Source organism: Amblyraja radiata, chromosome 4, assembly GCF_010909765.2.
Source record: "Amblyraja radiata isolate CabotCenter1 chromosome 4, sAmbRad1.1.pri, whole genome shotgun sequence".
Classification (NCBI taxonomy): domain Eukaryota; kingdom Metazoa; phylum Chordata; class Chondrichthyes; order Rajiformes; family Rajidae; genus Amblyraja; species Amblyraja radiata.
Genome location: NC_045959.1, coordinates 97,957,969 through 97,983,740, shown reverse-complemented (window position 1 = coordinate 97,983,740; position 25,772 = coordinate 97,957,969). Strand labels below are relative to the sequence as shown.

At 42.3% G+C, this 25,772-nt stretch overlaps 1 protein-coding gene across 4 annotated transcripts in view; it reads right to left on the bottom strand.

The window, feature by feature from the left end:
• The window catches only part of LOC116972395 (programmed cell death 6 interacting protein), a 65,301-nt gene that overhangs the window by 26,601 nt on the left and 12,928 nt on the right, over positions 1 to 25,772 (bottom strand). For 2 of the 4 annotated variants that reach the window (XM_033020031.1, XM_033020029.1), the window contains exons 2-8: positions 24,642 to 24,696; positions 21,059 to 21,128; positions 18,538 to 18,665; positions 15,849 to 16,002; positions 9,584 to 9,684; positions 4,037 to 4,153; positions 2,281 to 2,503 (exon numbers count right to left, since the gene is read on the bottom strand). In XM_033020031.1, the coding sequence (XP_032875922.1) occupies positions 2,281 to 2,503; positions 4,037 to 4,153; positions 9,584 to 9,684; positions 15,849 to 16,002; positions 18,538 to 18,665; positions 21,059 to 21,128; positions 24,642 to 24,696 (848 nt within the window). Of the gene's footprint in view, positions 1 to 2,280; positions 2,504 to 4,036; positions 4,169 to 9,583; positions 9,685 to 15,848; positions 16,003 to 18,537; positions 18,666 to 21,058; positions 21,129 to 24,641; positions 24,697 to 25,772 lie in introns of all 4 variants that reach the window. The other 2 variants (XM_033020030.1, XM_033020028.1) reach the window with 1 other exon arrangement.

The following is a 25,772-nucleotide window of genomic DNA, read 5'->3' as shown; positions in this document are numbered from 1 at the left end:
TTAGGCCAAAGGGCTGTTTCTGCACTGTGTGACTCTATGAGACCCACTTGATAGAAGGGGTGGGCAGACCAGGGAGTCACGATCACCTCATTGAATTTTACATTTTTTTTTCTAACTATCATCTTCTTTGCACTACCTTCCCTCTCCTGTCTCCTTCCCATCCTCCATCAGTTTTCATATTTAGTCTCCTTTCCCTGACCCATCATGCTCCTGCTTCCTTTCATCTCTATTCAACACCCGCCCTCTACTGGTTACATCAACCAACCTACCTACTTATTTTGTCAGCTCCTGCTTCCTCTCCCACCTGGTCTGGTTCCAGCTGCCTTACACCTCTTCTTTAATGGTTTCCATCACCACTTTCCTACTCAGATTCCGGCTTGCCTCCATCTTCACCCTCCCCTTTCCTCAACTGCTCTTCTGTCTGCCTTCACCTGTCACCCACCTGCCTCTGTTTCCCAACTCCATCCTTCCTCTCCCTACCTAGCTCATAGATACATAGAAAATGTGCAGGAGGTGGCCATTCGGCCCCAAGCCAGCACCCCCATTCAATGTGATCATGGCTGATCAGCCACAATCAGTAACCTATTCCTGCCTTCTCCCCATATCCCTTGATTCCGCTAGCCCTAAGAGCTCTATCTAACTCTCTTTTGAAAGCATCCAGTGAGTCGGTCTCCACTGCCAACTGAGGCGGAGAATTCCACAAATTCACAACTCTGGGTGAAATTTTTTTTTCTCATCTCAGTTCTAAATGGCCTACTCCTTATTCTTAAACTGTGGCCCCTGGTTCTGGACTCTCCCACGTTGGGAAGATGCTTCCAGCATTTACTGTGTCCAATCCCTTAATAATTTTATAAGATTCCCTCTCATCCTTCTAAACTTCAGAGTGTACAAGCCCAGCTGCTCCATTCTCTCAGCATATGACAGTCCCGCCATCCCGGGAATTAACCTCGAGAATCTACATTGCACTCCTTCAATAGCAAGACTGTCCTTCCTCAAATTAGGAGACCAAAACTGCACACAATACTCCAGCTGTGGTCTCACCAGGTCCCTGTACAACTGCAGAAGGACCTCTTTACTCCTATACTCAAATCCTCTCGTTATGAAGGCAAACATGCCATTAGCCTTCTTCACTGCCTGCTTACCTGCATGCTTACTTTCAATGACTGATGTACAAGGACACCCAGGTCTCATTGCACGTCCCCTTTTCCTAATCTGACACATTCAGATAATAATCTGGCTTCTTGTTCTTGCCACCAAAGTGAATAACCTCACATTAATCCACATTATACTTCATCTGCCACGCATCTGCCCACTCACCCAACTTATCCAAGTCACCCTGCATCCTCGTAGCTTCCTCTTCACAGTTCACACTGCTACCTAACTTTGTGTCATCTGCAAATTGGTCAATGTTACTTTTAAGTCCTTTATCTAAATCATTAATATATACTGTGAATAGCTGTGGTCCCAGCACCGTGCCTTGCGGCACCCCACTAATCACTACCTGCCATTCTGAATGGGAACCGTTAATTCCTACTCTTTGTTTCCTGTCTGCTAACCAATTTTCTATCAATGTCAATACCCTACTCCCAATACCATGTGCTCTAATTTTACCCACTAATCTCCTGTGTGGGACCTTATCAAAGTCTTTCTGAAGTCCAGATACACTACATCCACTGGCTCTCTCTTATCCATTTTACAGCATGAGCATAATGCACTGGGGAAGTCTGCAACAATGCCCTGAGACTATAATTGGCTTGGAACGGACAAATCTCTCTTTCATTTTGACGGAAGTTTTTAGCATCCTACATTAAATATCTCTGTAATTTATTAGTAACTTTGTAGGCACAGTGGCATAGTGAGTTATTATAGAGTTGCTGCCTTACAGCGCCAGTAACCTTGGCTTGATCCTGACTATGGGTGCTGTCTGTACGGAGTTTGAACATTTTCCCTGGGTTTTATCCAGGTGCTCCAGTTTCCTCCCACATTCCTTCGACGTGCAGGTTTGTCGGTTAATTGGCTTCCATAAATTGTCCCTTGTGTGTAGGATAAAACAAGTGTATAGGTAATCTGAGATTGGCACGGACTTGGTGGGCCTCAGGGCATATTTCCACATTGTATCTCTAACTAAGCAAACAATGATTTCTTCCACAATTTTCCTGATTGGCAGCAGATCAACAAGGTAGAAATTGCTCAAGTTGCCCAAGTTACATTAGCTTGTTTTGTAAATAGAGCATAAGTATTTAACAGTTCATTTTGCGCATGCTTCTGTTGTAAACTTACCAGTAAATTTCTGACTCATCGGGACAGTGACAGGTGTAGACTTCACTAGTGAGGCTTTTCCAATTGTCTCCAGGTCCTTCACGTCAGGAACACGGTCATGATAAATGAAGTCATTATCCTTCTTTGCTGCAGTTAATGCACGAGAGATTTTGTCTGATAGATCTTTCACATTGATATACTCATCATACCTGGAGGCAATAGTCTTCACCAAATCAGTTCCATGCTGAATTATAAAAAGAGAAAACTGAGATAATCCTAAAACAAACCTTGTTTTAAGTTGTTTATAATAAATTAAGGACAAACTGAACACTTGGATGACAGCAATATGGAATGTTGCTATTTGGATCAATCAAGTTTTAAACATCTGGGAATTATTTAAGGCTTTTGATTAGAACAGATATTTACTCGTTTTATTGCTTATGCTTAGAATTTAATCACTGAACACGTGAAAGGGTCTCGACCCGATACGTCACCCATTTCTTTTCTCCAGAGATGCTGTCTGCCCCGCTGAGTTACTCCAACATTTTATGTCTGTACATTTTGGAAATCCACTGAACAGAAACTGACCCAATATGTACAATAAATTTAACACATAATGCCATCCAAGTAAATAAAAAAGACTAGTTTTGTTGTATTTCAAATTGGTTGCTCTTTGCTTCTGCATTAAAAACACAAGCGTTGCCATTGTGATTTTAATTAGGACATTTTGAAGTTGTGGCCCCAGGGGGACCATTGAATGAATATGTGCAAACAATAAGTTATAAGAAAGATTTGTAAAGCAGCAATATGTTCAAGGATTTAGGAGAAATTAGGGATTTATTTGAAATTGGTGATGATTATAGCAGACACGATAGCGAGGGAACCAATCACAACATCAAAGATAGACACAAAATGCTGGAGTAACTCAGCGGGACAGGCAGCATCTCTGGAGAGAAGGAATGGGTGACGTTTCAGGTCGAGACCCTTCTTCTGACTCGACCCGAGTTACTCCAGCATTTTTTGTCTATCTTTGGTGTAAACTAGCATCTGCAGTTCCTTCCTACATAATTACAGCATCAGTTCAGTTAAGAGGTCTGTAAGGAAACCTGTTGGGAACAACTGAGACTGCAAAAGTAGTTTCATGGGCAAGACGTGTTTATAATGAAATGATTATGGAGGACCAGAGGAAAATCAGAAAAGATGCAAGTTGAGAGTAATAGACGAGGATGGTGAGCATTGGTACGGCAGAGGGCACCCAATAGAACGTTTCAATCTTAGGGACCAAGCGGTTTCAAACTTAGTTTGCATTTCTTAGAGGCTAGGATGGAAGGGGCAGCATATAACCATATAACAATTACAGCACAGAAACAGGCCATCTCGGCCCTTCTAGTCCGTGCCGAACACTTACTCTCACCTAGTCCCATCTACCTGCACTCAGACCATAACCCTCCATTCCTTTCCCATCCATGGTGTGTAACATTGGTGGCAAAGAAAATGGGTAATTTTTGGGCTGATCCAGGCATTCCCAGATGAGTGTCATGTAGTGAATAGCTTTGAGAGTGAACAATGGATTTCGTTTTTCTTGAGGACAGTTAGATTTGGACAGGACCGATTAAAGCAATTCCAAATGCCTTCTCAGCTAAACATTTTGTAGCTGAAGATTCCACCGTCTAAATTCATATAATAATCAGGCCAATACTGTAATGATAAACAAATTCAACTTATTTGCGTTTTTTAAATTGTACTATTGCATTTCAGATGATGACTGAAAGCTTACCTGCAATCTTGCAATCTCCTCACCAAACTTCTTTTGTTGCTTGGCCAGAATTGATTGATGGTATTCTGCATTGGCCTGCATCATGCAGTGTTTTGCAGCTAGAACAGGCAACACTTCCTGGAAATAAAAATACTGACCAGGGGAAAAGTCCAACCACAAACATCCACAGACAACAAGGGAATTAGGAAAGGAAAAAGAGAGAGGAAATTAGAATCTAATTAATGATTTTCAGAAAGTCTGATAGGTTAAATCAACTGGAATATAAATTTAGTAGTCAAGTAATTCTGACTGGCTTGAACGTTGTGGGACGAAGGTAGCTCTTGCCCTTAAAACTACACTTCACACAACAGCACTCTTGTTCATATTCTGGCAACAACTCGGTCATGAACAAAAGCTCATTCTCTACGCATTTAATGTTTTAGATGAATTGTGCTGTGTCAATCTGAGACTAGTGTGCCCAATTATGCAAGACTAAATCAGAGAATGAATAATCTACAAGATCTAAAACAAGACTAAATGTTGGATCACAATGCGGGTTTGTGGCAGCAAATTATGTAGTTCCCTGACCTGCTGAATATCCAGCATTTTCTTTATATTGAGGGGTAAAACTAATTGGTTGTGTCACTGAACAGAAGTTGTTTGCAATTGGATTGTAGTGACCTCTGTTCCATGCCATTCTTTTTGTGCTCTGTAGAAACACATAAAGCATAAAAAAGGAAGAAGGATGGAGGGGCATGTGATTAAGGTGTTTATAGATGATGCTAAAGTTGTATACGATATTGATAGCAAGTGCAAATAAAAGACTTCAGGAAGATGTCAATGGATAGAAGTACCCAAAGGAAATCAGTGCAGAGAAATAAGGAATCATGCAAAACAGATCAAGGAAACACACAATGGCTGCAAAGAAGCAGAGAGGAAAATATAATTCGGACCATATGTCCACAGGTCCCCCAAAATAACAGAACAAGTAGAAAATGATTCTTGGACTATTGCCAGTTTGGGTAGTACGATTAGACCCGACATTGAACATTTGCATGTAAAAGATCCTTTACCTCTGTGTCCCTGCTGTGGAACATTGTCCTCTGGCAATAAAGGTTCACGAGAAAACCTTGGAATGCATGATCCATTTCCTATATCTCGGGAGTCACTGCTTAGTGAAGGCTGGCAATGATAATGAAATTTGTCCTTTTCTTCAATGTGTCAGAATAGTTTTTGGTGATTTGACACAGGATGTTTGATGATCAAAACATCATATATGGCACACACACAAGGTCTACTGATCTACTGGACAACAGTGAACCCTTCCCTCTGAAATACACGTCCTTCCTACATTGTTCTTCTTGGGCATGTATCAGGATTAGTGATAACTTCTACTCATACTTCAGAACTTGTGGGTTCTGAAGTGGCTAAACCCAATGTACGACCCACAGACCCTCAACACACAGGGCACCTTTAGCAGGCACTTCCAGGCACTGAAATATACCACCAACACTGTATCTGCAAAATCTTCCAAGTTCATTGGAAGGACCGACAAGCAAATGTCAGTGTCCTTTCCCAGATTAACATCCCTGGTACAGAGACCTTAATTGCACTTCAGTTGACAACTTTGGCCAGATCACATTCTCCTCACCAGACTCCTGAATCAGATACTCTATTCTGAGCTCTGTCATTGAAACAGATTAGCAGTCGACAGGTGTAAAGATTCAAATCAGTGCTCAAACTCTCCTTGAAAAAAAATGTCAATGGCGACACTGATCCATCACTGATCAAAGCGAAGCCTACACAATGGTATTCAGAATCTCAATTTGATGTATCAGTAGTCCGCTGTATCCCTGTGTAAATGGTAGGAACGTACACTAAACAGTCGACACATAGCATCAGGCACCTCCTGCCCTGTGTGTTGAGGGTCTGTGGGTCCTACATTGGGTTTAGCCACTTCAGAACCCACAAGTTCTGAAACCAGAGTAGAAGTTATCATTAATCCTGATGGCATGCCCAAGAAGAACAATTGTAGGAATGACGTGTATTCTCTGCTCACTGTGAGCGGAAGGCCAATAGAGCAATGACATGTCAAGAGTGCCCTTTCCTAGGGAAACCATTGCAAAACATAAATCAGCCTTCCTGAGGGAGAACCCACAGAAAACTGAAGCCCCAGGCCACGTCCTTAGGAACTGCGTGGACCAACTAGCGAAAGTGTTCACGGACATCTTTAATCTCTACCTACTCCGTTCTGAGGTACCCACCTGCTTCATGAAGACCACTATCATCCCAGTGTTAAAGAAAAGCAAAAATGCCTGGCTTAATGACTGCCACCCAGTGGCGTTAACATCCACCATCATGAAGTGCTTTGAAAGGCTGGTTATGGCACACATTAAATCCAGTCTACCAAGACCTATCGGCTTTCTAAGCACCTTCTCTTTAGTGATAGTCACTCCACTACCTTCCACCCATGACTCTCTTGAATTTGCAGCACGTCGCTGGTGTCTTCCACTATGAAGACTGATGCAAAAAACATATTCAATTCCTCTGCCATTTCTTTCTTCCCCATTATCACTTCTGCAGCATCATTGCAACAGTCTGCAGCAACCGTGAATGTATAGAAACAATTGCTGCAGATACCAGCAGAGATGAGTATAGGTAGAATAACAAGCAGAGGAACAATTTGGTTGATTCTATGCAGAGTCTGCAAGGGAAGCAAGAACCTGAAAGTTGAAAGATTAAAAGTAGCAGAATTCAGAAAATGCACCAATTTGTAGTCACTTTAATCAGAAAAACATGAGATTATAATTATAGTTGTGCAAATGAACCAATGAAAAAAGTTGAGTTGGCTTCAATCATTTTGATAAATTTAAATTATTATCATAAATTATATTTAAATTTGTTTTTATGCAAATGTTGTTGCTATTTGAGTAATGCAACACCCATGCTTTAAACAAATGGTTGCCTTTCTTTTTGAATAAAAGCCACCCTCCACATTTGTTTATATGTGTACAGTAAGCACTTCATACTCTACCAATGCTGACCATCCTTTTTCGGAACTGGATTTCCGAGGATTCCATGCAGCCCTAAAGTTGCAGCACGATTGAACCAATCTTTTAAAGTTGCAACATGACTTTCTGACATATTCAATTCCCTGACCCATGAAGGCAAGCATTCCATCCTCCTTCTTTACCAATCCATCGACTTGTGTTGCCACTTTCAGGGAGCTGTGGACTTGGACTGTAAGTTCGCCCTGTATATCAAAGCTGTTAAGTGTTTTACTATTAACTGTATAATGTCCCCTTCCATTTGACTGCCCACAGTGTAACGCCTCACTTTCTCCGATGAAACACCAACTGCTATTGTTCCGGCCATATCTGTACATTATCTATATCCCGTTGTATACTTTGACAGCCTTCACTACTGCCCACAACTACACAACATTTGTTGTGCAGAATTCCACTGGTTACGATGCTCCAGCCAGAATACGATCCTTCCACTACTACCCTCTGTTTTCAATGGAAAAACCCGTTATGAATCCAAACCAAGTCACCATGAATCCCACACATCTTGAAACCTCTAGATCAGCCTTCCTTCAGAGACATTATCAAATGCCATACTAAAATCCATGTAGACAACATGCATGCCCCTACCTTCATCAATTACCTTTGTCACCTCCACAAAAAAGTTAGTAAGACATGCCATGCTGCAGGCAATGCCAACTGACCCTAATTATCCCATTCTTTTCCCAAGGCAAGTAAACATCAGATATATCTGAGGACACTGTGAGCAGCTAGAGTAGAAATTGCAGGAGCCCTGACTAAGATTTAGAAGTCGGCATTAAATACGGGTGAGGTGTCAAAACATCCTTTCCACATCCACATCCACTATCTCTACCTTTCATTATTCTGTACATTTCAATGAGGTCCCCCCTTAACCTTCTAAACTCCAGCGAGTAGAGGCCCAGTGCTGTCATATGCTAACCTACTCATTCCTGGAATCATAGGAATTTGATTCCTGGAATCATGGTAAAAATAAATAGATGTCAAAACAAGTGGAAAATACAAGGGGACTAAGATTAAAGACTGGTCAAGTTGGAGGAAGGGGAGTGAGATCATAAGACAGAGGAGCATTCAACCTTTCCACCGTGTTCAAAGAGGTGAGTGACCATTTATGGCATAAGATGCAGGCAGCAGTATTGGAAGGAGTAGTTAACAAATGGTGGCTGCAAAAAGCAAAAAATGTATTGAAATTGTCAAATTTCAATATTCTAATTACACACATGCACATTTCAGCTAATATGGTGACCTGGGGGCATAAGTAATAATATTACAGAGGTTAATGTCAGTAGCCTTGTGTCAGAATTACAGTTGAAAGCTCAATTGAGGATCAAATAGAATATCAGACTTTGCAAGAAATGCTGATAGCAAGGAGACAATGGCAAAGAAATAGTGAAAAGGCAAGAGCATTTACAGAGGGAAAGCAATAACTATTGTCGGAGCATTGACGTTTCTATGCATTTATTATTAAAAACTTCAGAGCAAACAATTCAAACAGATGTAGTGCAGTCCAAAGTAATATCTGGACAGCTGTGTGTCATGAATGTTCCAATTCATTCTATGTTTGTATATAAATCTTGCATAGAGGCAGCAGGGACATGAGAAACTAAAGGGGCTGAATATGTTATTTATAAATTGGCACATCAATGCAATACACGATTTATCTGTCTGGTAACGACATTCTTCAGAATCATGGTACGGTTGATGTCGGAAATTTTGACATTTTTTAAAGCCAGATTCCGGGCACAGGGATAACACAAAAGTGGCTAAAGAATATGAAAACTAGATATACATTTAAATACTACACTTTTTTTCTGCAATGCATTCCTTTTTCTCTTAATCCGAGAAGCAGAAAATGGAGGCGGACTATTTGGAACTTTAAACTAGCCATTCCTTCCCAGAAGGATGCTGTTGAGTTTGTGCTTATTGCTTCTGTTTTTCAGCACAAGCAATCTACCTCTCAATGACACTGTGCATTATGTGCTCTAATGAGAGTCTGCTCTACAGAGTACAGATAGAGAAAACAACTGATTTTACTGGGGGATGATTGAGATCCTTGCCATTTTCCTTGCACAAATATTGAAATTCAAGCAATGAAGTGAACGTAACTAGGAGCAGAGTCATTTAGCTGCAAGAGGAAGAAACTGGAACATTTACATTAATCTCGACACTTTCAGCATATTTTAATCCGAGTTCAAACTCATTCACCATGGTACCATCTGAACTGTTGTAAACTGTCACTGCGCAACTGGAAATGGCCAGACATTGGTCTGTCATTGCCCTGCACATTGTGCTAACATTGAAATATTGGCACATAATTCTGATCTCCTGCAGCAAAAACTGTTCGAAGTATAACAGAGTAAACATTAACTACTAAACCCAGAGGTTTACCTCGGGTTACTTCTGCAGGTAAATCTTTGAAAATTGATCCTGCTCAGTTACAGCGTTACATTATCTGCTTCATTTGCAAATCAAATGCCAAGCAGCATTGCATATCATTTAAACTTACCTTCGGCAAATTTTCCTTGTATTGGCATTGTTTGAATGCATCTCCATAGTAATCTGCAGCTTGATTCGCTAGTCTAGCTATTATTGCATCTTTCATTTTATCTGCAAGACAAAAATGTATAAACTACTTGAGTATAAGTACTCTGCTTCAAATACACCCTATTTTCTCCCTTTAAACACTCCCATCTAAATGAATACGACTAAACATAGAAAATAGGTGCAGGAGGCCATTTGGCCCTTCGAGCCAGCACCGAACCAGCACCTAAAAGGAAATTAAACTCTGAAACGCATTAAAATTCTTATAACCTGTTCCACAAAGTATGTTTGACTACATCGGAGCGGATCCCTTGCCTGGGATCGCTCCCACCGTGGCTTGCGGACTTACCATTAAGGGCTCGCAGTCTCGGGAGAGGCTAGTCAGGAGCTCCAACGCCGCAGAAGGTTCAACCAGCCCCGACGCGAGGTTTGATCGCCCAGCGCAGGGGAGCTGACAACCCCCCGATGCGGGAGCTGAACGCCTCGACGCAGAGGGCCCAAACGCCACCGGCTACGGGAGTCAAGACCGTCCCGTCAACAAAGGGCTCGAGGTCCCCAACCAAGGAAGAACACAAGGGAAGGACTTGAACTTTATTTCACCTACCATCACAGTGAGGAATGTGTAGGAGTCTGTGGTGGATGTTCATGTTAAAATGTGTTTTTGAGTCTGTTGCTTTTTAATTGTATTACTGAACTGGCCAGTGAAATTCCTCGCATGTTGCAAAACATACTTGACGAATAAAATCTGATTCTGATCTCAACACCAACCATTTAAACTAAGAGTTGTTGCATTATAAGCTGACAGGTTCATAAGCCAATTATGCCATTAAGCCCATTGGGTCTACTCCGCCATTCAATCATGGCTGATCTATCTTTCCCTCTCAATCCCTTTCTTCTGCCTTCGCCCTAAAACCTCTGACACCCGTACTAATCAAGAATCTACCAATCTCTGCCTTAAAAATATCTATTGATGGCCTCCACAACCACCTGTGGCAATGAATTCCACAGATTCTCCACCCTCCGACTAAAGAAATTTGTCCTCATCTCCTTTCTAAAGGTACATCCTTTTATTCTGAGTCTTTGTCCTCGGGTCCTAGACTGTCCCACTAATGGAAACATCCTCTCCACATCCACTCTATCCAGAACTTTCACTATTCGGTAAGTTTCAATAAGGTTCCCCTCATCCTTCTAAACTCCAGCGAGTACAGGTCCAGTGCCTTCAAACCCTCATCACGTTAACCCAATCATTCCTGGGATCATTCTCGTAAACCTTCTCTGGACCTTCTCCACGTCAGCACATCCTTCCTCAGATATGGGGCCTAAAACTGCTCACAATACTCCAAATGCAGTCTGACCAGTGCCTCATAAAGCCTCAGCATTACATCCCTGTTTTTGTATTCTAGTCCTCTCGAAATGAATGATAACATTGCATTTGCCTTCCTTACTACCAATTCAACTTGCAGATTAATCTGTTTAAGAAGGAACTGCAGATGCTGGAAAATCGAAGGTACACAAAAATGCTGGAGAAACTCAGCAGGTGCAGCAGCATTTATGGAGAGAAGGAAATAGGCAACGTTTCGGGCCGAAAGAAGGTCTGAAGAAGGGTTTCGGCCCAAAACTTTGCCTATTTCCTTCGCTCCATAGATGCTGCTGCACCCGCTGAGTTTCTCCAGCATTTTTGTGTACCTTGCAAATTAATCTTCTGGGAATCCTGCAACAGCACTCCCAAGTCAATTTACACCTCCGAATTCCGAATCTTCTCCCCGTTTTGAAAATAGTCTCTGCCTTTATTCCTACTCCCAAAATGATTGACCGCACACTCTGCTACACTGTATTCCATATGTCACTTCTTTGCTCACTTTCCCAACCTGTCCCAAGTCCTTATGCAGGGTCCCTGCTTTCTCTACACTACCTAATCCTTTACCTATCTTCGTATAATCTGCAAACAGTCACAAAGCCTTCAGTTCAATTCCATCATCCAAATCATTGTTATCAATGTGAAGAGTAGCAGTCCCAGCACCGACCCTTGCGGAACACCACTAGCCACTGGCAGCCAAACAGAAATGGCCCATTTTATCCCACACTTTTCCTTCAGCCATTCTTGAAAGATCACTACTAATGCCTCCACAATCTCTAAAGCCACCTCTTTGAGAACCTTGGGGTCCATCGGTCCAGGTGATTTATCCACCTGCAGATATTTCAACTTCCCAAGCACCTTCTCCTTCGCTATAGCCACTCCACTAACCCCCTGACCCTCTTGAATTTCAGTCACGTTGCTAGTGTCTTTAAACCACTTTCGCTGTGAAAACTGATGCAAAAAGCCTGTTCAGTTCATCTGCCATTTCTTTATTCCCCATTATCACTTCACCGGCGTTATTTTCCAGCAGTCCAATGTCCACTGTTACCTTTCTCTTACTCTTTATACATCTGAAGAAACTTTTGCTATCCTCTTTACCTGCACCTGAAACATTAGCCGTTTCTCTTTCTACATATGCCGTCTGATCTGCTGAGGATTTTGAGCATTTCCTGTTTTATTAAGAAATATTTATAATTTGGCACACATTAAACCAGCTGAGTTGTGAAGACACCGTAACAAGATATGAAGCTGAGGTAGTGGCAAACACCTGGTAGATGCATAAATGTGAAGTTATCCAGAGGCAGGAAAACAGAGGCAGGGCATTATTTATTTAAATGGTGGACATGTAAAGGATCAGGTATGTTTTTATTTAATATAAAATCACTGAAAAAAAACATGCAGGTGCATAAAGCAATTAAGATGCAAAATGCAATGCTGGTCTTCACTGCAAGAGGTTTTCCAGAAGAGCAAAAATAGCCTGTTTCTAGACCTAGATCCTGCTTTCAGAGGTGAATAACACTAGAGGACAAATAAGAGACAAGAGATTCCTCAGATCGACGGATCTGAGGAATGTTCTTTTTCACCCGAGAACATCTAAATGCAACTCTTAAGTGTCACTGGCAGCCGAGGCATAACGGGCCTAGTCCTGGAAAATGGGAATAAAACTCTAGTTTTGGGCATGAAATGGCTGAATTATGTTAAAAATATAAGAAAAGCTTACAGCTTATATTTAGTCTCAAATCAGGCTTTTCTCCAGTAGATTAATACAGAAAGGCAAGTCTAGGCTTGCCTCAGGTTGCTGTGTATTGAGATAATGAATGACTAACATTTGTCTACCATATGATGAGAGAGGAAGTTAGATTGATCCCAGTAAGGGGCAATGACAAATTTCTGATGTCTTTGATATGTAAAATGCCTTGCACCAAATGTCCATGTCTGTGAGGGGGTAGTGACGAGAGAGGAAACTAGATTGATCTAAGGGGTATTAACAAATGGCCAATGTCTTTAATATGTAAGATATCTTGTACCATATGACAAAATGCCTTTGATGTGATGCATTCTGTAGAAACCTTTATTTCCTGTACCTCTGACCATGACTAATGTTTGTGGAATGTGCTAAGGTGACAAAAAAAACACTATATAATACGATGTAATTCTGTTGTTTGAGGAAGTGGACTGAGGACAGTGAAGTGTCTGTATTGCTCACTTGACTAGAGTTATCCCTCCCTTCCATCGGTCGATAATAAGTAAAGTTTTGAACTGGTCTGCCAAACGGTTTGTGAGTTGTCTGTATATTAAGAAGCGAACCTATTTAATTGTTATAAAAGTAACTTTTTCAGAACGGTGTTTTTCTATGCGGTATGACTCTATTACACAGAATTCTGATGAGGCATTACTCAAAAGTATTGTAGTTTTGATCGTTCCCTAGCAGGAGATGTATTTGTATCACAAAGTTTTTGCAAACTGCTTTCTAGGATGGCAGATTTGTAGCACACAGAGAGACAAGTAAATGCAGATTAAGTCGATCAGACTAGTCTGAAGAAGGGTCTCGACCCAAAACGTCTCCCATTCCTTCTCTCCAGAGATGCTGCCTGTCCCGCTGAGTTGCTCCAGCTTTTTATGTCTATCTTTAGAAGAACGAGAACAGATGCCACTGAATTGACAGCAGCAAGATCAGCAAGCTCTGGTAAGAACAGTTTGGACAGTTCAATATCAAAGATACAAGTTTATGGCAACATTGACCCCGAAGATTGGACCCCCAAAAGGTTAGCACATTAAGAAAACATTTTTGTTCAGTGTTACTAAGCAAAAAGAAGTTCAAGTGACTTGCAGGTCCAATTAGCATTGAGATTCCCAAAGCACAGTTAAAGTCAAATAAATTTTCAGTTTGGTCTTCTAATTACAGGTGCACAACCTTTTATCCGAAAGCCTTGGGACCAGACACTTTTCGTAATTCGGAATTTGTCGGCCTTCGGAATGGAAATTTTTTAGCGTAGATTTTAATGGCTGGCTCAGTGGTAGAGTGCTCGGCTCATATCCGCAAGGTCGTGAGTTTGCGCCTTGATCCCGGCAGTTCCTCGGTCGCGAGTTTGAGTCTTCAATGTAGTTTTTTCTTGCAGAATAAATGTCTGTATGAAATGCAGTGTGTTGAATGAATTCCTGAATTTGTAAATGTGACCGCAGCATTGAATCACCTCTCGCACTCATGTCACCCTAGCTGGGCTACATGCCCTTAGGCGGCCTAAGGCGACATTTTCACACTCTTATATCCGTGTGCAGCAGAGGCGACGTGCGTTTGGCGCCAAACGTGAGCTTTGGCGTGCCATGTTTAGCGCCAAACGTGAGCTTTGGTGAGCTTTGGTGCGCAGACGACATCCTGGAAAAAATGTCCGGTTTCTTCCAGGTAGGCGATATACCCTCCCGGGCAATATACCCTCCACTTCTCTTTTATGAAGGGGATTTAGTTCCCCTTTCTTCCAGGACCGACCGGAGGTTCCGCTGTCACCTCTGCGGGCCACCCTCGGTGAACGCACTCAACTTTGTCTTGGGATTCCTACTCTCCCGCGCAATGTACCCTCACCTTCTCTTTTATGAATGGGGATTTAGTTCCCCTTTCTTCGAGGACCGACCGGAGGTTCCGCTGTAACCTCTGCGGGCCGCCCTCGGTGAACGCCCTGTCTCCCTGTCCCTGGGATAGTAGGGGGCGATCAAACAGCACAATACCCCCCTCCCCCTCCAACTCCAGAGAAATCTGCTCCCCGATGGGCCACTACGGCGACAAGTGGCAGTTCGCCCACAGCCCGAGCTGCGCGACCCCAAGAACAAGACGTCCCTTGCACACCATCAGCTTCTGCCCATACGGGGAGCGTGTTCCTCTGGAGTTGGAGCGGGGCTGGGCTGGAGTTGCTGATCTGGGATCTCCGTGCTTGCAGTGGGCCTGGGGGTCGGTGTCCCGATGAGGGGGCGCAGCTCGGGCTGTGGGCGAACTGCCACTTGTCGCCGTAGCGGCCCATCGGGGAGCGGCTTCTGGTGGTCCTGACGTCTCCGGCCAGTTTGCAGTTTTCCTCTGGAGTTGGAACGGGGCTGGGCTGCTGCTGGCTGTGGGTCTCTGGGATCTCCGTGCTTGCAGTGGGCCTGGGGGTCGGTGTCCCGTTGGTCCTGACGTCTCCGGTGACTGGCACTGACCTGCTGGCATCGCCGACGTGAAGACAGTGCAAAGCCCCCGCGCCGGTGCAATGGGCGGGGAGCTGGAGAGGGGAGGGAAGGGGTCACACACATGGCCGGGAAGCAGAGGGGTGTAGGTGGGGTGAAACTGAAGGGAGCGACAATCTGCTGCTGCCTGCCCGCTGAGTTAAAAAGTTCCCACCTACTCTCCCGCGCAATGTACCCTCACCTTCTCTTTTATGAATGGGGATTTAGTTCCCCTTTCTTCGAGGACCGACCGGAGGTTCCGCTGTCACCTCTGCGGGCCGCCTTCGGTGAACGTTTTCACGGACCTTTCTTCAAGGACCGAAAAAATGTCCGCTATTCGGAGGTTTTCGTTATTTGGATCTTCGGATAAAAGGTTGTGCACCTGTATTGCCTTATAATTTCACGCAATGTATGCCGACTACTTAAAAATAAAAACCACTACAAAGTACACTTAACCAAATCAGGAATCCCTGACATTAGTTTGTTCGCTCGTGTGTCAGACGACGCAGAGCTCGCTGTTGGCTTCCGTCGTCGTCCAACATGTTGACAGAATTGGTCGCCCGACGCATGTGCATCGTGTCATCGTTTCCGGGGATGGCAACGAGGAGACTTCTGTCATGATTCCCCCCTGACATTCGTAAATAGCAAAAACAAAAAAATTAACTTGAATAGTCATATTTACCAGCTGCCGCTTTCAGGAAAAACACTTCTTGCGCTTGAGCCAGCATAATTAAACTGAGAGTTCCAACTGTATCTGGAGAAATGTCCATGGTGGGCTCACGATTCAGTGCTGACAGTACACTATCCTTGATATGCTGGAAAATGCCGGTGGCAAGCTATAGTAGTGAGAAAAAGAACACATTGCTTCATCTGTGATCTCACCAAAGGGTGAAAAGTGAAAAAGATAGGATTAGTTGACTTGTGTGGTTACTAATTTTTCATGTATTACTGATAAATATAGAGATTAGAGCAAGGACATTCAGCAGAATAATCAGGAAACAGTTTTCCACATCATCAAAAGAAAAATTTGAAATTCTATCCTCAAAAGCATTTTTGTTAAATAAGGATATTGAGGATATATATGAACCAAGTGACTCAATGGATTTGAGGTCAAATTTGATCTAATTAAATAAAACAGCAGGGTCCAGGGGTTGAATGGAAACCTGAACAAAATTTAAATGACTTGGGTTGTGTAAACATGCTAGTTAGGACTCAGTGTAACATTCGCAGTGTACGCGTGGTTAACCGCTGTTTATTTAAAGAACAAAGAACATTTATTGTCACATACACCAAATGGTGTAGTGAAATTTGTCTCGTCATGCAGCACACAGATAAAGATTAGACATGACATTAAAGAAATTTAACAATAAACATAAAAACATCCCCCCACAATCGTTCCCACTGTGGGGGAAGGCACAATGTCCAGTCCCCATCCCCAGTTCACCCATACTCGAGCCTATTGAGGCCTCCGCAGTCGCCTCTATGGAGGCCCGATGTTCGCCGAGAGATCCCAGGCTCCCGATGAAAAGTTCAGCGCCGCCGCTCGCTCCACAGTCCCACAGCTCCAGCGCGGCTACCCGCGCAAGGCATCGCCCGCTGCGCTCCACAATAGCGCTCCAGCGCCTTGCCGCCGCCTTGCCGAGGTTCTGGGCGGTCCCCTCAGGAAACGCCGCTCCAGGCCCGCTGGTAGGCCGCGAGGACGGGTCGAAGGTGCAGCCCGCAGAAAAGCAGCCTCTCTGACCAGGTAGGGACCCTAGAAAGTAGTTTCCCCCTTCCCCTTCCACCCCCCCTCCCCCCCCACATAAAAAAGACTAGAACTCCTAAAAACAAAACACTCAACTGACTAAAAATTTTAAAAAAGATGAAAAACATACAGCTGCAGGCTGGGCAGCCATACCACACAGGACGGCGCCGCCTAAAAAGTACAGCTTCAGTGTATAGTAGACATTTTAATCATAAATTGTGCTTGCAACCACTAACCAGCATGCAAGACAGGGAACTGAGTAAAACCATTCACTCAAGATCCTCTGCCATTTAAAGGTCCAGGTACCTCAGTTGCTGAACATCAACAAGAAATCCCAATAAATCACAACCAGTCATGGGAATGTGAAGTTGCAGATATTCCTCATGCATTAATGTGGGGAAATTCCCACAAACAATGCCTTGCCATTAATTTAAACTAGACCGTGGGACCCGTTGGGTCCCATTTTCGCACAGGAGGGCTGGTCCCCCAACGCAATATTCCACCTCTCCGCCAATTCCAATATTGGTGGCCAGTGGTGAGGGGGTGGGGCGCTTCCTGGGGCGCTGGTATGGGTGTTGTGGGCCGAAGGGACTAGTTTCCAGAGGGCTAGTATGGACATTGTGGGCCAAATGGATTCTTGGACTCACAGTTCAGTCACTCACAGCTGGTGGACTCACAGTTCAGTCACTCACGGCTGGTGGACACAGTTCACTCCCTCACGGCTTGTAGACTCTCAGTTCAGTCACTCACGGCTGGTGGACTCACAGTTCTGGTTCAACTCTCACACGGCTTCCAGGCTGCCTGACTCATGCCCGGCCTCCGGGGCTTTATTCTCCTCGCCCCCGGAAGGGGCGTTACCTACATGGTGACTGACAGGCGAGAAGACCAATCTGCTGATCTCACGATTTTTTAAACCTTCATAACTTTTCTAATATTGCACCGTTCGGAACAAAACTTGGTGGCTTGGAGCGGAGGAGAACAGTGAGTAAGGTGGCGAAAAAATCATGGCACTATAGGATAGTTTGGTGCAACTTTAATTACAACACAGACCGGAAGTGGTCAAGATGAGAGTTTTAGTAATAGTATATAGATAGGTGGATAGGTGAATCTGCAAAGTAGTTTGTCATAAATTTTAAATAATTTCTGGACATTTCCACATCTCAAATATTCAGAGAGTTCTAAATATTTGACAGTTTGACATCTTCTGCTAAATTGTGTTGCTTGGCCTGCTGTTAAATGTTTAAAAAAGTTTTACAAGTTCAAGATAACAGAAACAATTTCAGCGATAACTTTCAACAAACCAGCTGACAATATATAAATGAAAAAAAATTGAGTTAAGTGGAAAGAGGGACTAATTGGAGAGCTCTCTCATTGAGTTAGCAGATGTACAATATGCCTCATACTACAGTCCAAAATGTATGATTTCAAGCAAGAGTCATTTTAATTTGAAGTAACCAGTGAAACAAAACCAGGCGATTCAATGAAGATGGATCATAGTAAAAGATACAATGCTAGTAGGCATGGAGATTAAAATTGCCAAATATATGAAGAAAAGCTTCACAAGAGGAATCTTGAGACACCTCATCAAAACAAAGGTTAAGGATGTATAGCGGTGAGGTCTGCTCACCTGATAATACTTGGCTGCAGATTTCAGCCCCTCATCATTCTCCAGGTTCTGTTCTGCTGCAATTTGGCTGGCTAAGGCACCAGCATTGAACAAAACACAAGTCTTTTCGTATCCCAAACTTGCAAGGGCTGTAATCAAATACAGGAAATTATCAGCTCAGTAGTTAAAATCTTCTTAATTATAATTTCTCACCTTTGTACACTTGGCAGCTGCTGGATCAAATAAAACAGGTTGCGTGGCATTTAACTGAAGAGGTATGTTTGAATAAAATGTAAGATCTAGTACAACTGGTAGTCTGGCCCCTTCTTGAATCCGGACAAACCCCCCCCCCCCCCCACCCAGAAGTGCACCAACAAATGTGGCACCTAGAAGTCCAGATGAGGTCGCGATCGGCCCGGCCGGAGCCAGCAGATCTGTTCCCATAACGGCTGTATATCGGCCCACCAAGCCCTCGACCTCTACTGGTCCAACATGGAGCAATAAGGCACGCTCGTAAAAATTAAGGGAATGGTGATTTTTTAATTGCAAAAGTTGATCGCAAATCACTCCTACGTTCTTTTCATTTCTATTGACTTCAAATATTTTTCCAAAATAAAGGGCAACTATTCAGCAATTGAATTCCATTGCCCAGGGAAACCAAAAGTAATTAACCTTGTTAAGGAGGGTATTGTCACACATGCGACAATTCCTCACCTTGATCAATTATGGATGGCTGTCATCAAACTTTACAAAATTCTTGGACACTGCATCTTGAGCAGCACAACAGATAATCAAATTCTTCAATCAAACACTTAGTATGTCTACCTTGAGTGACAACACCCTCTTGTGGATGACACCAAAAGCAAAAAATGCTTTTCAACCCAACATGATACTCTCGTTGATATAGACACAAAATGCTGGAGTAACTCAGCGGGACAGACAGCATCTCTGGAGAGAAGGAATGGGTGACGTTTCGGGTCGAGACCTTTCTTCAGACCCTTCTTCGACCCAAATTTTACCGATTCCTTCTCTCCAGTGATCCTGTCTGAGTTACTCCAACATTTTGTGTCTATCTTCGGTGTAAACCAGTTCCTTCTTACATATTTTACTCTTGTTTCTTTTTCACAGGTCTTACTAGTTGAGTGCTTCCAGTATTTTTTGTTTGTTTCAGATTTACAGCACATTTATGTTATGTTTACATTTCATTCACAAATTGATCTTGTTTTCTAACAGTTTAATTGTACAAAACGCCATTGACATACATGTAATTATATATTTCAAAATTTTGAATATTTGAGTTTAAAGATTTCATAATTGGCATTGATTGATGACCCAATCTTGTAGCCAGGGAATAGTACATTGGTGTACTATTTGACTCAGCATCCTCCATTCAATCCCATAAATTCACTAGGCCTCAACCTCATCTTCACTTTCCATCATTGGTTCCCCTGTCCATTTACAACATCAATTTAAAAATCCGTTATTGATCCTTCTGATCCACCATCACCTTCATATCTGCGTGCACCACTTGCTTGGATCCACCCATCATTGCAGTCCAGACTGAAATTATTTTTGTAAAATCCATGTAAAACCACTTCTTTATTACCTTATGCTGATTCCCCTCCACCCTCTGTAAACTACACGATCATGAAAAATTGTGCAATGATTTGATACATGAAGGTCACTGCAATATAGTAAACCCTGGTCATCATGGATGGGAATGGGTGGTCGGGGTGGGAATGGGTGTCCATTGCTGCCGATTGTCCGCTCTAACTGAGTAAGGGATTACCAAGTAACAGAGTATCATTGTGTAAGTTGTAGAAACAAAGATATGCTGATGCTGGTTAATACACAAAAGGACAAAAAGTGTTGGAATAACTTAGCAAAATCAGGCAGTTTCAGTGAAGAATGTGGATAGGTGATGTTTCGGGTCTAGACCCTTCTTCATACACTTGGTCTGGAATTAGGCCTGAAATGCAGGCGAGTTGAGGATCGGCAGGTTCACTGGTCACGGCCCACAGGTGGCTGGAGTGCAGTGCGGGCTGGGGGTGATGTCAGCAGCCCAGCCGAGAAGCGGCTGGGGAGTTGGTGCGGGCCAGGAGTGGCATTGACAGCCCAGTCTGGGAGCTGCCAGTCATAAGTTGAGGTACAGAACCATGAAAAAAACAGCAACACAGGCACATAGACTCAGACAAACAAAATAACAAATTAAACATAAATTATATAATGTTAAAATTATTATAAAATACAAATTACAAAATCACTAATTTAAAAAAAGCCATTATGCACAAAATAAATGGTTTTCATTACCTTTGAGGAACTTTAGAAATAAATATGACCTAAATATAGTTTTAGTTTTTGAGTCTGCACCGACCAATGATCAGGAATCAGGAAAAATTGGTAAGAAAGCAGGGAAAACTGGAGGGCTGGCAGGGATGGAGGCAGAGTCAATGATAGGTTGAACAAAGTAACTAGAGGCTAAGAAGGGCAAGGAAGATGATTTCTCCTCGGGTAATGCAACAATAATACAAATAATACCTACCAAGTTTAACAGATCCTCCAAACAAAGATCCTTTATCAAATGCATCTTTCCAGGTGAAAGTTAAACAAAGCTTTAACAAAAAAAGTTAGACATTGTCAGTTTTCTTGCACACTCAAAAATGTAAAAACTATCATTGCATTTATTAACTAGATAAATTTCACAGAAAACAAATGGTGGACATATGCAGAATGTGAGCAGCATCCATAATAGAGTGAAACAAAGTTAATATCACCTTTTTTCACAAGTGATGTACAGTCATTCAATTGGATATTGCCTAGGAGCTGCTCATCTTGAGAATTTCCAGCAGATATTCAACATTTCATTTTTGTTGTTCTTTTTATGTATTGATGCAATCTACACTGGATAAGCTTTGCACTATTGTGTGTGGAATTAACTCAGAAAAGCATCACACAACCTGCTCTAACACAATTAACATTTTATCTCCTGTTCAAATGGTCTGTTGTGGATGGAGATGATAGCACTGTTGTGAAATAACATTAGTTTGTAAAATCTGATACTTCAATTTAAATTGCACATCAAATTATGTGAAACAGTGCATAATCTTTAGGCTATTTTTTTGTCCAATGGTAAACAGATGAAAGGAATCAGATATTCTATTCTTCTTCTTATGTCCCCCTCGGTCACGGCTGACAATGGGTGTCTCCAGGGTTGGAGGACGCCTGTGCGTGACTTTGTTTACCGTGGGGAAACTGGTGCACAGACAGCCATCACACAGTCCTTGACAGATCTGGGTCAGGATCCAGTGGCAAGGAGTCCAAGACGAGCGGAGACCCTTTTCTACTGCAGCCTTCATCCGCCTTCCCAGCTGTTGTGACGCTCCACTAAAGTCAACCACTCCGCCTGTCCCACCATTGCGGTCTTGGTTGGATTGCTCTTTGTCAGAGTCCTCCCCCTAGACCTTACCGCCATGGGTGGGCCTACCAGAAGCATAGCTCCAGACGGCATCGCTCTCAGGGATCTCAGGATCACACAAGCTTCTCCAGCACAACAAGGTGACAATCCACAGAGATATTCTATTGGCAAATCTTAAACTACACTAAATTCTTCCACTTAGTCCACTACTCCTACTGAGCATAACATCAATTTCAAAACTCTTCTCTTTTCTTAATCCCTTCACTGCACAAGGGATCCCTTTCCATCTATTCTCCTGGAGAATCTTATATAAGTCTGAAGAAGGGTTTCGGCCCGAAACGTCGCCTATTTCCTTCGCTCCATAGATGCTGCTGCACCCGCTGAGTTTCTCCAGCAATTTTGTGTACCTTATATATCTCCTACTCTCTTCACCAAATCAGCTATGCACAATCTGTGCTCACAATACTTCTGAGCCTTGACCTTGCTCTTGCTTCTTTAAGAATCCTTTTTAATACCTACATTAAACATTCCAGATAAATCCAAGCCATTGTGCATCCTTCAAAAGACAACTGCAACATGAAGCCAATTAAAGTCTATAACAAGACAACCCTTAGCTATTGATATAGCAAATACCCAAGGACATATCTTTTGAAAGATGTTTTTAAACATCTCAAGGTAAATGACGTGGACAACCTGTTTACGTGTTTCCAAAAGACAACCCCCATCTTCGGTCATGGAAGAAGCTATTTCCGATTCTGACTGTGCATGCTTTTGAGCTTTTGTCTCTCTGCCCGAGAAGGAGGAATGACCAGGCGGAAGCAAGTCTTTGATTATGTTGGCTGCTTTTCCGAGGGATAGGAAGTGTCGATGGAGTCAATGGTGGGGAGTCTGGTTTGTGTAATAGACTGGGCTACATTCACAACTCTAAAAAATTTCTTGGGGTCTTGGACAGAGCTGTTCCCAAACCAAGCTGTGATGCAACCTGACAGTATGGTTTCTTCGGTCCAAAGAGTCATTGGAGATACTCCTCAGGAAGTAGGGGTGTTGATGTGCCTTCTTGGCTGTTGCTTCAATGTGGTTGCCACAGATAACTGGTAATACTAACGCCAAGGAACTTTGTTATGCAGATATTGAATGCAAGGCCAACCCCCACCTCTTTTCCAGTTTTCTCTCTCCTTACTGCAATTAGTCTGAAGAAGGATCCTGATCCCAAAACACCATCTACCCATCCTCCAGAAATGCTGCCTGGCCCGGTGAGTTATTCCAGCATTTTGCTTTCTACACAAGATTCTAGCATTTGTAGTCTCCAAGCAAACAATAACTTGGCTCCCAAATACAAGTGTTAACTAGAATTTGATTATCGAGAGAGGCAACATAGGTTGTCTCCATTGAGAAAAGGGTGTTTGAGATTGAGTCCCCAAACCCAGCATAAAGTCATGTCATATTGGGCAGCAATTTTCTAGATTGATTCCTGTGAGGGCAGGACTGATGTAGGGTGGACAGATTAAGTCAGTTCAATTTGTATTGACTGAAGTATACAAGCACCAGATGAGGTTTGCATGCCTGATACCAGATACTTTGAGCTTGATTACACACAGAGCCCACCAGGTGAACAGTATAATAGATTCTAGGTATATAGGAAGGAACTGCAGATGCTGGTTTAAACTGAAGATAGACACACAAAGCTGGAGTAACTCAGCTGGTCAGACAGCATCTCTGGAGAAAATGAGTTATTTTTCTCCAGAGTTGCTGTCTGACCCACTGACTTACTCCAGCTTTTTGTGTCTATCTTCAGTATAGTTCAAGGTTGCTCTCAAAATTAATTGTTCTCTAGTAGGGTAAATTAGCAAACAATTTGAAAATAGCAAGAACACGAATGATTTGAAAATTGTACAGATTGTGTGATCAATGGTGAGGCAACAGCATTGGTGTCGATGTTAAAGAAAGCTGCCCAAGAAGATCCTGGACTTGCCCTTTCCCAAGTTACTGATACATCCCAGCTACAAGAATGTCTACAAGAATTGTTTCATCAAGCTGCAATCACATTACAACATATACACAGACATCAAGCCAGAGGGAAACAAAAGCACAGTTCATAAAATAGTTCTAAACTGTTTACATACACTAGAACGTACATGAGATGAAGGAAATTGACATTTCAAACTTTTAAAAGTTTCATATCCATAACATTGGGCTAATTATTTTTCAAATTATAATGGAAAGAACTTACAACACAAACCAAATAATGGTTACTTTGGAGAATGTTAACCAATAATTTCACATTTGTATGCCCTATACTTGATATAGGAAACAATAAACCATTCTGGGCTTTTCAAACTGAGAATGGTTCAGTTACATCAGCTCTCATTGGATGATAAAATTATCAACTGATTATCTTGCAGCATTATGCAAAGCAATATACTCCATGTTGATGCAGGAAATCACTGATAGCAACCTCTGGATTTATACTTTTCACCATACGAATGCATACTCTAGAGGTTTAAGTCAATTTCATGATGCAATGAAGATAAAGGCTGACGATTTCATACCCCTCCTCTCACAAGAATTAAATATGAACCAAACTGTTCATATATGGCGTGTCAAGATGTAATTGATAACCAATATACAATGATTCAGTTTTCTACAAGAATGAACACACCTCATCAAATGTAACACATTTACTTATTGTAGTACACATAGTGTTAAATACCTGATTTTCTGCAAATGGGAACTTGGGCTCAATGGCACACAGTTGATCGTAATACCTGAAAAAAATGGTTATATCATAAGTTATAGAAGCAGAATTAGGTCATACTGCCCATCAAATCTACTCCACCTTTCATGGCTGATCTACGTTTCCCTCTAAACCCCCGCTCTCCTGCCTTCTCCCCATAATCTCGGACACCAATACTAATCAACAATTTGTCAATCTCCAACGGAAAACAATATCCGTTGATTTGGCCTCCACAACCTTCTGTGGCAATGAATTCCACAGATTCACCATCCTCTGACAAAAGAAATACCTCCTCATCTTACTAAAGGTACATCCTTTTATTATGAGTCTATGGCCTCTGGTCCTGGACTCTCCCGCTAGTAGAAACACCTTCTCCACATCCGCTCTATCCAAGCCTTTCACCATTCAATAAATTTCAATGAGATAGAATTTTACATCAATTACCTGTTTTTTTTTTAGTAAGTTTAGAATTTAATCTTAGCATCTGGAGTCAATTGCTCTCCTTCCAATAGTGAAAAAGGGTCTCTGAATCAGGTAAAATCATCACCACATGGTTCATCAAAAGCCAATCCCTTAGACAATACTACGTTCAAATGACAGCCTCAAGTGATGTACAGTGATGTTCATTTTATCAAAAATCCAGACAATGGCCTTAAATCTGAACTCTTCTAATATTACTGAACCAAGATTACATTCGCCAACTGAAACATTTTGTGCACCATCCTCAAAAGCTCAGAGCAATCCTTGCAATTAAAAAACATGGGGGAACAAAACTCTACCTCAGCTTCAGTTATTCTACGCTCATGAAACAAGCGTTTTAAAGTATTATATATTACTCAGTCTACCTAATAAATTAATTCATAGAAGGATTTCAGGGGAGAAAAAGAAAAAAGAAATCACAGAGGATGTTGAGGCTCTAGAAAATTCTATGTGAAATTCAATTGCTATGAGGGTATCTGCCTCTCATCCTATTAAAAAAGCAATTGGATGTGTTCTCGTAATGGGATTATGCAGAGTACCTTTTCTTTGACCAGCAGAGAATGGTCACATTATGGGTCATGAATCGGACTTTCACATTGCTGGTGGATAGCATGTTATCTCCTTTTA